The 11,486-nt window shown below is 38.4% G+C and overlaps 1 protein-coding gene across 5 annotated transcripts in view; it reads left to right on the plus strand.

The window, feature by feature from the left end:
• The window catches only part of FERMT2 (FERM domain containing kindlin 2), a 95,076-nt gene extending 85,186 nt beyond the window's left edge, over nucleotides 1–9,890 (plus strand). For 3 of the 5 annotated variants that reach the window (XM_032179793.2, XM_032179796.2, XM_032179794.2), the window contains 6 exons: nucleotides 2,302–2,408; nucleotides 2,541–2,762; nucleotides 6,137–6,157; nucleotides 6,704–6,828; nucleotides 7,455–7,596; nucleotides 8,624–9,890. In XM_032179793.2, the coding sequence (XP_032035684.1) occupies nucleotides 2,302–2,408; nucleotides 2,541–2,762; nucleotides 6,137–6,157; nucleotides 6,704–6,828; nucleotides 7,455–7,596; nucleotides 8,624–8,797 (791 nt within the window). In that variant the 3' untranslated portion in view covers nucleotides 8,798–9,890. The remainder of the gene's footprint in view (nucleotides 1–2,301; nucleotides 2,409–2,540; nucleotides 2,763–6,136; nucleotides 6,158–6,703; nucleotides 6,829–7,454; nucleotides 7,597–8,623) is intronic. The other 2 variants (XM_032179795.2, XM_032179797.2) reach the window with 1 other exon arrangement.
• Nucleotides 9,891–11,486: the final 1,596 nt, after the last annotated feature.

An 11,486-nucleotide genomic window follows, 5' to 3' on the forward strand; every position in this document is an offset into this window, starting at 1 on the left:
CATGGTGAAATCCTGTCTCTATTTAAAAAAAAAAAAAAAAAAAAAAGAGGCAAAGCTTTTTAGTGAACCTCATCTATGACAAGGAAGGGGGAAAGAGGTAACAGAAGAGGGGGGTATGTTGTGGTGTAAGATGGGAGAGACTCAAGGAAATTAATGCTGATGGAAATGTGGTAGTAGAAAGAAGGAAATCTAGTGTCTGAGAGGGAGGATCTCAGTGGTGGAGCAGGGTTGCTGGGATGGTAATGAACCCAGCCCACTTGGATAGGAAAGCTGGAGGATGAGGGATGCCTCTTGCACTGTGTGGAAGCAAGGACAGCTAAGTTTATCTTGTAAGGTGGCAGGAAATGGATGGACTTAACTTCTGGTGGCTTTCATTTTCTTGGAGACATAAGAGGTGGAGTTGTCCCTTGAGACTAAGTGACATTGTAGGATGTCTGAGAAGATTTGAAATAGGCATTGTTGAAAATGCCTATAAGCACAGAAGGATGCAAGCATAAAGGGTCCAGTTGAGGTTGGTATCCATGAATCTCTAGTGAAACCTTTTTTTCTTGCTCCTTCCCATCTTGCAGTGCTAAGCAGCCTGAGTATAGGCAAGGAAAAGTTAGAGGGATTTATTTACCTAGGGTGCAGATTTTGCTAGGAGAATGTACAATGTGAAGACAGTGAGTCTCGGCAGTTGGAGTTGATGTCCAGTGTATGTGATCCAGGCTGGTTGGGAAGGAGGGAGCTGTTGCTTCCTTCTGTTGCTGTTGGGGAGAAAGTGGAGGGGTTGCAGCATAGGGTTCCTCAAAGAGTTTGATGAGAGTTAGGATTAGAGATTGTGATCAGAATGGCTGTTTGCATTTCATCTTTCAGAAGTACACTAATTGGGTAACTGAGGAAGTCCAGTGGTTGCCGTGGAAGTAGTAGCCGAGGTGGCATGGAATGAGTGTTTGGGATGTGACCCCTGTAGGCCTCTGAACCTATGCTAGTGCCTGAGTTAGCACCCAGTTTGTCTCTCCCGGTTTAGTTTTCTTGTTTTTTTAAAAGAGGCCTAATTATGATGGAATTTTTTACTGTAAACCCTCTTGAATTATTAATGATATTTGTGCAGAAGATTGTATACTTTCAAACAACTCTTTCAACTTTGCACGTTAAACAGTTCGCCACACATGTTCTCATCATTCTAAAGCCTGTATAAAAGGAGATATAAAGGAAGAAATTTATATGTAGTAAATATTTTTAAAAGAAAACAAAGGGCAGGGGGGAATCTACCAAATTCATGGTAGGAGTTGCTTCTGGGGAGGAGAATAAAGAGGGCCTCTCCTTTATCTAAAGTGTTCTTTTTATTTAATACTAAAATATTTATGTAGACGGGGAAAATGACAATTTTAACATTTGTTCTTCTGGATGTGGAGTGTGTATGATCTTCTTATACTCTGTGCCAAGAAGAATTGAAAAAGCAAGCCCTACTAACAGTTTAAAATTTTCTTCGTAGAGCCTACTGCATGATCATATGACATTGTGCTTTGTTCATGTCATTCTCAGACAATTGGAATAAGCTTTAGGAAGCTTTGACATGTGTATTATTTATCCTTAAATCATCCCTGTGAGGTAGAGTTCAAGGTCAGGAAATGTCGACTTAGAGAAGTTAAATGGCCCATAATTATTATTAATAAGTGACAAAGAAAGATCTGGAACCCAAGTCTCTCTGACTGCAGAGCTCTACTTCGCTATATTTATTATACTGTTACTACTTGTTTATGTCAACTGTTATGCCATTATCTAACACCTAGTTCAGTAAATCTGCACTCCTTTCTGTAAAGCCTCCTACAAAGTGAAATTCTGAAGAGACAGAGTTTCGCTTTTGTTGCCCAGGCTGGAGTGCAATGGCGCGATCTCAGCTCACTGCATCCTCCATCTCGCAGGTTCAAGCGATTCTCCTGCCTCAGCCTCCCAAGTAGCTGGGATTGCAGGTGTCCACCACCACCCTTGGCTAATTTTTTGTATTTGGTAGAGACATGGTTTCACCATGTTGGTCAGCTGGTCGCAAACTCCTGACTCAGGTGATCTGCCCGCCTCAGCCTCCCAAAGTGCTGAGATTACAGGCATGAGCCACCACACCTGGCCTGAATACAGTTGTTTTCATTCCAGCTTCCCAAGTATGAAGTGTATGTTACCTTCTGCAGCAGATGCCTTCATAAAATACTATGGCAAAATCCAACATGTTAAGATGCCACAAAATGAGGGCTGCTTGTATTGACTTGAGATTTCTTAAAAGTAAATTTAGCCATTTTAATAATTAAAAATTTTTTGTTATAGGATGTGAAGTTACCCCAGATGTAAACATTTCGGGCCAAAAATTTAACATTAAACTCCTGATTCCAGTTGCAGAAGGCATGAATGAAATCTGGCTTCGTTGTGACAATGTAAGTTTTCCAGTTAAGAATACACTTCAGTTTTCTTGTATTTCTAAATGAGTTGACCAGTCATCCTTATATTTTATACTTGAAAGACCCACCTCGTGATACATTGCACACATCAGTATTTCTTTTCTCCAGGAAAAACAGTATGCGCACTGGATGGCAGCCTGCAGATTAGCCTCTAAAGGCAAGACAATGGCGGACAGTTCTTACAACTTAGAAGTTCAGAATATTCTTTCCTTTCTGAAGATGCAGCATTTAAACCCAGATCCCCAGTTAATACCAGAGCAGATCACGACTGATATAAATCCTGAATGTTTGGTGTCTCCCCGCTATCTAAAAAAGTATAAGAACAAGCAGGTACTTGCTTCATTTTACTTCATCTACTGTTTTCTGCTGGTTTGTTTTTATAATTTTGTACATAACTTTGTTTTTCCCCTCTTAAACAAAACTTTTTAGTCTTAATTTTGTATCAGGTGGTTAGAATATAAAATACAGAATATCCCTAATCTGAACCTCTGAAATCCTCCAAAATTGGAAACTTTTTGAGTGCCAACATGACTCTCAAGTGCTCATTGGCACGTTTTGGATTTCAGATTTGGGATCCTCACCTGGTAAGTATAATGCAGATATTCCAAAATCCAAGAAAATCTGAAACCCAGAACTCTTCTGGTCCCAAGAATTTTGGATAATGGATACTCAATCTGTAGAAAATAAAGTAACCTTTAGTCAGTTTAAGTTGGTCATTTAAAAAAAATCTTTATCATTTTAATAGAACAGATAAGGACGCAGAATAGTTGAGAACTTACTCTAAACTTGCAGAAATCATTCTGTTAACATGGTGTTCTTTCACACATTTTAGGGAATTGAATATGGTCTCAATGCTTTGTATTCCTTAATTTATTTCATTTTATTCCGTATATAATTAAGTAAATGTGACATAAAGTGCAGCCAGCATTTCTCAACAAAATCTATAATACCTACTCTTGTTGAAACTGGCTTTTCCAGCTTTAGAAAGAAACTTTACAAGAATACATTTTTAGCCGTGTCTTTTCTTAACGTTATCGGTCAGAACCTAACCAAAATTTTACACATAGTTACAGTTTGGTAAATTTTCATTGAAATTTGCTTTTGTTCACTCTGTTTAAAATTCTTTTCTTTGGAAACTAATACCATAAAAGGGCTGCTACTTAGGAAAATGGTTCTTTGGTACAACATAAAAAGTCCTTTACAGGGGAATTTCACTTGGGATAGGCCCTGGTATTCTCTGCCCCCAACATCATGCCGTAAAAGGAAAAGCCTTCAGTTTGGGGGTGGGGGGATAAAGACCTTTAAAATAAACATTTTGTTTTTATCTAATTTTGCTTTAATCTTTGTTAAGGAATAATTTTAAAACATACTAAAAAGGCTCAATGAAATGCCCAGAACACTTATTAATTCCTTAAAATATAATTATTATGTGGGTCTGAAATTATTTCTACCTAAATGTTCAGAAGTTTTAATCACAGAATATTTGTCTTTAAGTCTCAGAGGTTGTGTAAGCCTCGAAATTGTTTATCCCGTGGTCATATGGTGTGGGAGTAGTAAGGAATGGAGGAAATGCTGCCCTGGGGAACTGTATGGAATGTAGATTGTAAGTTAAAAAGGGAAAGTAAAGCAAGTGCTAATTTCATTTTTCATTCGTATTTAAATATTTTAAAATTATTTATACAGAATCTTGTTTCTAACAGTGAACTTATTTGCCTTCAAAGGCAATAAGTAATTTCAAACCTGACCAATTTTATCATTTCACAGTAAGGTATCAGGGAGATAAAAGAGCTTAAACGAGAACTGCCACACATTGTTTTCACTGTCAACTACTTGTTTTCTCAGAAGTCTTCTAAATGATAGTTCTTGACTAGAAACTATCAACTGAAAATTCTCCTGAGAACAAAGATGAAGATTTCTCTTTAACGGACAGGAGGACAGTTTGTGTGTGGTCCATGGTTAAAAATCCTTCTGGCCTTGCCTTTCATGTTGCCATCTAATCAAATGCACGTTTTTAACCCTCCTTTCTCTCACTAGAGTTATAGGTTAGATTTTTTGATGTGTATTTTGTTCTTTTTGAGGCAGAGTCTCTCTGTCTCCCAGGCTGGAGTGCGGTGGCACCATCGTAGCTCAAGTGCACTGCAGCCTCCATCTCCCAGGCTCAAGCAATCCTCCCATCTCAGCCTCCCTAGTAACCAGAACCACAGGCACACACTGCCACTCCAGGCTAATTTTTGTATTTTTTTGTAGAGACGGGGTCTTGCTATGTTGCTTAGACTGGTCTCAAACTCTTGAGCTCAAGTGATCCGCCTGCCTTGGCCTTCCAAAGCAGTGGGATTACAGGTGTGAGCCACCACACTGCTGGAATAGACTTACAAATTGTTGGCCAGGCACAGTGGCTCACACCTGTGATCCCAGCACTTTGAGAGGCCGAGGTGGGTGGATCACTTGAGGTCAGGAGTTCGAGACCAGCCTGGCCAACATGGTGAAACCCCATCTCTACTAAAAATACAAAAATTAGCCAGGCGTGGTGGTGCACGCCTATAATGCCAGCTACTTGGGAGGCTGAGGCAGGAGAATCACCTGTACCCGGGAGGTGGAGGTTGCAGTAAGCCAAGATGGCACCATTGCACTCCAGCCTGGGTGACAAGAGTGAAACTCTTGTCTCAGAAAAAAAGAAAAAAAAAATTGTTTCCAGAGAGTAGCGACCATGATGTTATTACCCTGGCGCCTAGTAAGTAGTGACATTCAGAAGTTTAGTTGCTAGTGTGTGTCAGATACCACACTAGTCACACTGGACATGGTGCTCAGTAATTATTAAGCTATATCCAGTTGCATTCTGGAGTCTGTAGGAAGATGTGCAGGCCACAAGGACATTCTTCCCTACCAGGGCATAGACTCATAGTTGTCTTTTGGGTCTATCAAAATAACCTGTTGTATTTAACCTACTTTAATTCCCTTCAATTATACATATATTAACTAAACATGCTATGGGTATTTTTAAATAAATATGACTCTCAAACTGGATTTTTAAATTTTGAAGAATTACTCTATATGTTGATTTATGTTAATCTAAATGGAAATGACTAATGCCATAAAGCCGAAATTCCTCATGTAGTGTACGGCATCTCTTTATTTTCCCTTCCAGGAAAAAGGATGCAAAAAACACATGGTAACTGAGGGGTTTGCTTTTCTTGTGTAAAAAAAGAAACAGATGGGCACTGCACTTATTTTATGCCTTCAAATTCTTATTTCTGAAAAGCAGTGCATGGATCATATTATCTGACTAAATCTGAGAAGACTTTAAAGGCTTTTGGATACTTTTATTTTGCTACTAAAATAATTGGCTTTACCCTAACCAGTGAGAACTGGGTACATGATGTAGGGGGAAAGAAATATTTGCTCTTTTTATCTTCTCCCTACAAATTTCTACCCTTAGGTTCTTTAGCAACACTTAATATTCTAAAATAATGTGGAGTGTTTCTCAGTGTTCTAAATGGAAAGTAATTGCTGCTTCCTCATCTTCATTTTTCATTCTTGCATTTACTTTGCTTGGTTTCTACCTAAAGTAGTTTTTTGCATGACTTTTGGCTGGAATTTTGGTTTGCAGGTGACCACAACTTTTTCTTTGCTTCATTGCCATTTTTTCTGATTGCCTTTTTTTTTCTTTCTGCTTCCTTTTTCTTTCCTCGCATTGCCATCTACAGCCAGGCTATGTAAGAGATTTGGTAAGTTCTCCATATTTACCAAAAAAGAAAAAGAATAAATAAAAACTCATAGCCACAAATCCCTCATGGAATTTACCCCAGTAGTGAAATTTAAATTTAAAATAAAAATGATTATGGTGATTTCAAGTACCTTAAAGCTGCTAACAAATATTCCTGCTAGAAACATGTATTCCAGGTATTCATTCTGATTATAGACGTAGTGCTAAATTTAATTAAAACTCATGTATATGTGGATTAGAATGTGCTGTTCTATAATAGTAGTACTGTTATGTGTATGCATTTGGAATATGTCTCAAGTGTGGCAACTATGTACTCCTAATAGTACTTTTTGTTGATATATGAAAGCTGAAATTAAGACTTATTTTGAAAAATCATTATACATTACATTATTACAATGTCCAAATGTACCTTCAGATATTTTTATTTCAACTCGTACAATATGATTTTGGGGTACAGGGTGCATAATTCAATCTTTTGATCTTTTGTCTCAATTCTCCCATGAGAGAATAATGTTCAATGGTAAAGGTGATGTTTAATCATGTTTAGATAACAGCGAGAATCTTGGAGGCCCATCAGAATGTAGCTCAGATGAGTCTCATTGAAGCCAAGATGAGATTTATTCAAGCTTGGCAGTCATTACCTGAATTTGGCATCACTCACTTCATTGCAAGGTCAGTGGTTCTAAGCATCTATATGTAAACCTTAATCTGCATTTTTGCTTAATCTACGTCATGTAATTAGATATTAAACATTTAAAGCATACCTATGTAGACCCATTAACTCATATTACAGTAGAATTCAAAGACTGTTAGAATGTATTTTGTAAGCTTTTAATTTCTACATTAAAAATTCAAGATAATTGTGTTTGTTTTACTACTAAGAGAATAGCACTCTTGGCCAGGCACAGTGGCTCACGCCTGTAATCCCAGCACTTTGGGAGGCCAAGGTGGGTGGATCACGAGGTCAGGAGATCGAGACCATCCTGGCTAACACGGTGAAACCCCATCTCTACTAAAAATACAAAAAATTAGCCGGGCGTGGTAGCGGGCGCCTGTAATCGCAGCTACTCGGGAGGCTGAGGCAGGAGAATGGCGTGAACTCAGGAAGCGGAGCTTGCAGTGAGCCGAGATCCTGCCACTGCACTCCAGCCTGGGCGACAGAGTGAGACTCCGTCTCAAAAAAAAAAAAAGAGAATAGTATTCTTTTAGGGTTAGAGAGAACACTTATCTTGAAGAAAAGCAGTCCAACATGTTCCCCCACAACATGCTTTTAACTGTTCTTTTCTTAAATGTTATAGGTTCCAAGGGGGCAAAAAAGAAGAACTTATTGGAATTGCATACAACAGACTGATTCGGATGGATGCCAGCACTGGAGATGCAATTAAAACATGGCGTTTCAGCAACATGAAACAGTGGAATGTCAACTGGGAAATCAAAATGGTAAACTCGTGTAACAATGTTGCTTCAATATAGTCCTTCTGATACAAATTAGTACATTAAGAATAAAAAGGCCTATAAATTCTGATTATTTGTACCACCACCTCTTAAAGTACAGACAGACCATGGTTGACTATTCATTTCTCACTTAAATTTGCCTATTTCATAATTAGCCCAGTTACTAAAATTCTAAGTGCATAATTTTCTTAGAATGTTGCCTTTTTTGTCTTTCTATAATGGATAAAGCCGATCCACTCAGAAATAGCAGCTACTATTTGTTGAATGCCTACCCTGTGCCAGACATGATACTAGAGGCTTACATTAGTACCCTGTCTCTAAACCTCGTCACAGCCTTTTAAGGTAGTTGGATTACTGTACGTTACAAATGAAGACACTGCAATATAGAGACCTGAGGGCCATCATTGTCTATGACCATGCACAAAGTAACTACAGAATCATTTCAAACTCAGATGCTTTAGGCTTAAAAACCTGGCACATTTACCACTGTACATCATGTTGCCCCTGGTCTTGGAGTACACGAATATCATTTAAAATGAACCATCTTTTACTACTAAGTCATTTGGTTTAGGATCATACTGGATTTATTGTATCAATTCCTATTACTTCAAAGAATCTATATTTCTGAAATACTCAAACGTGATTACCTAAAGTTTAAATATCTGAAGCGAATATTAAAACACAGGAAGTAGGCTTTCCTCCACGACTTGAAGAGAGGCATTCTCATTAATGGAATCGCCAGAGACCATTTGAGAACTGAATGACCTAAAACCCTTGCATTCCTAGTCTTCCTTTTCAGAACATGAAAACTTAAAGTGTAGGGGAAGGGCAATAAACTTAGCTTCTTCTTTGGGACTTAAAGGCATTATTAGTTCAGGTTTTAGACAGACTGATTATTTGAGGATCAACAAGTATTTTGTGATAGGACAGACTTTAAGTAGCACAGTAGTTTTGTGTGGACCCAGCCACCTAGCATTTGGGACAGCACTGATGGTTCTTGTCTTTGTTCCAGGTCACCGTAGAGTTTGCAGATGAAGTACGGTTGTCCTTCATTTGTACTGAAGTAGATTGCAAAGTGGTTCATGAATTCATTGGTGGCTACATATTTCTCTCAACACGTGCAAAAGACCAAAATGAGAGTTTAGATGAAGAGATGTTCTACAAACTTACCAGTGGTTGGGTGTGAATAGAAATACTGTTTAATGAAACTCCACGGCCATAACAATATTTAACTTTAAAAGCTGTTTGTTATATGCTGCTTAATAAAGTAAGCTTGAAATTTATCATTTTATCATGAAAACTTCTTTGCCTTACAAGACCAGTTAATATGTGCACTAAACAAGCACGACTATTAATCTATCATGATATAATAAACTTGAATTTGGCACACATTCCTTAGGGCCATGAATTGAAAACTGAAATACTAGGCAAATCAGGAACAAACCATCACTGATTTAAGCTAGCCAAACTGTAAGAAACAAGCCATCTATTTTAAAGCTAACCAGGGCTTAACCTATATGAACTCTATTTATCATGTCTAATGCATGTGATTTAATGTATGTTTAATTTGATATCATGTTTTAAAATATCCTACTTCTGGTAGCCATTTAATTCCTCCCCCTACCCCCAAATAAATCAGGCATGCAGGAGGCCTGATATTTAGTAATGTCATTGTGTTTGACCTTGAAGGAAAATGCTATTAGTCCGTCGTGCTTGATTTGTTTTTGTCCTTGAATAAGCATGTTGTGTATATTGTCTCGTGTTTTTATTTTTACACCATACTGTATTACACTTTTAGTATTCACCAGCATAATCACTGTCTGCCTAAAATATGCAACTCTTTGCATTACAATATGAAGTAAAGTTCTATGAAGTATGCATTTTGTGTAACTAATGTACAAACACAAATTTTATAAAATTGTACAGTTTTTTAAAAACTACTCACAACTAGCAAATGGCTTAAATGTAGCAATCTCTGCATTAATTAAATGCCTTTAAGAGATATAATTAATGTGCAGTTTTAATATCTACTAAATTAAGAATGACTTCATTTTGATCATGATTTGCCACAATGTCCTTAACTCTAATGCCTGGACTGGCCATGTTCTAGTCTGTTGCGCTGTTACAATCTGTATTGGTGCTAGTCAGAAAATTCCTAGCTCACATAGCCCAAAAGGGTGCGAGGGAGAGGTGGATTACCAGTATTGTTCAATAATCCATGGTTCAAAGACTGTATAAATGCATTTTATTTTAAATAAAAGCAAAACTTTTAATATTTATTTTTGTACTTGTTTTTAATGTTTACATAGTATTTAGTAGAAATGAACTTCTGCCTTTTGGAATTGCTTTGCCTGCATGTTATTTTGTGAGAACAACTGGTTAGTATTCCACAGCATCACCAGATAGAGATACTTTATCTCAAAGACAGTCTTTCACCTCAATTGAAAAGCCCTAATTTTCTTAATACTTAAAAATGAATGTGTAATATCTAAATGTTGTTAGAAATGTACTTATAAATAGAAGTTGGCTGTGGCAGAATTTGTTTTAAATAACAAAATTATTCTTGGTTTACAAAAAAAAAATGCATTTATGAATTTACTCCCAGTCATTACTGCCGTCATCATCCGAGACTCAGATTTCTAGTCCTTCACCCTTTGCATGTAATTAGACCAATTCCTGTGGATTTTCCTCTCACACAGCCTTGCATTTTTTCTCTTGTCATTGCTGTCACCATCATCCAAATTCAGTTCTTTGTCCTGTGCCTGCGGTAGTGTGGCACCATCTTAAGGCAAGGCTGTGATGACATTCTCCATGACTTTTCTTTGTACTCTAAAGCCATAACAGGCCTTGCTCCAAAATCTAAGAGTTCCTTTCCACTAAACGTTTTAAAATATACTCCCTGTCCTCATCTTTAGTAAGTGACTGTGCAAGTCACCAACTTGCATAGTCAGCAACTTACATGTCACTTACTAAAAGCCCCAAAACATGTTTGATTGAAACCACACCTATTCAAGTGCTTTCTAGTCCCACGGCCTCCACACAAGTGAGAATAGCCTCCGTGCTGATTGCCACACCTCTGGTTTGCCCTGCTGCCCTCCCAGTGATTTTGAGAGTAATCCAGCCCCAACATAGCGCTGGCTGCATTTCAGCGCTAACGATGCCTTATTGCCTACAGGATAAAAGCCAAAGTAAAGTGCTCAGAGGTTTTGTATGGTCTCCGAGCCCACATTTTCATCCTTATCTCCCAACAGTCTGCATTCCGGTCCAGCTGGGCAGCTTACACTCTCCACTTTGCACTCATCCATCTATCATTCCCCAAGTCTGGAATGTCTTTAGTCCTGGACCTTCGTCCTGTTTGTATCTGTCTACACCTCATCTGTCTAGCATTTTAGAAAAAGGTCAAGTGGGCCTGGGTCGGTGGCTCACACCTGTAATCCCAGCACTTTGGGAGGCCGAGGCCAGTGGATCACGAGGTCAGGAGTTCAAGACCAGCCTGGCCAAGATGATGAAATACTGTCTCTACTAGAAATACAAAAATTAGCTGGGCATGGTAGCACATGTTTATAATCCCAGCTACTCGGGAGTCTGAGGCAGGAGAATTGCTCGAACCCGGGAGGCGGAGATTGCAGTGAGTTGAGATTGTGCCACTGCACTCCAGCCTGGGCAACAGAGCAACACTCCATCTCAAAAAAAAAAAAAAAAAAAAAGAAAGGCCAGGCGTGGTGGCTCACACCTGTAATCCCAACACTTTGGGAGGCCGAGGCAGGCAGATCATGAGGTCAAGAGATCAAGACCATCCTGGTCAACATGATGAAACCCCATCTCTACTAAAAATAGAAAAATTAGCCGTGCATGGTAGTGCACACCTGTAGTCC

Source organism: Hylobates moloch, unplaced genomic scaffold (assembly GCF_009828535.3).
Source record: "Hylobates moloch isolate HMO894 unplaced genomic scaffold, HMol_V3 SCAFFOLD_16, whole genome shotgun sequence".
Lineage (NCBI taxonomy): Eukaryota > Metazoa > Chordata > Mammalia > Primates > Hylobatidae > Hylobates > Hylobates moloch.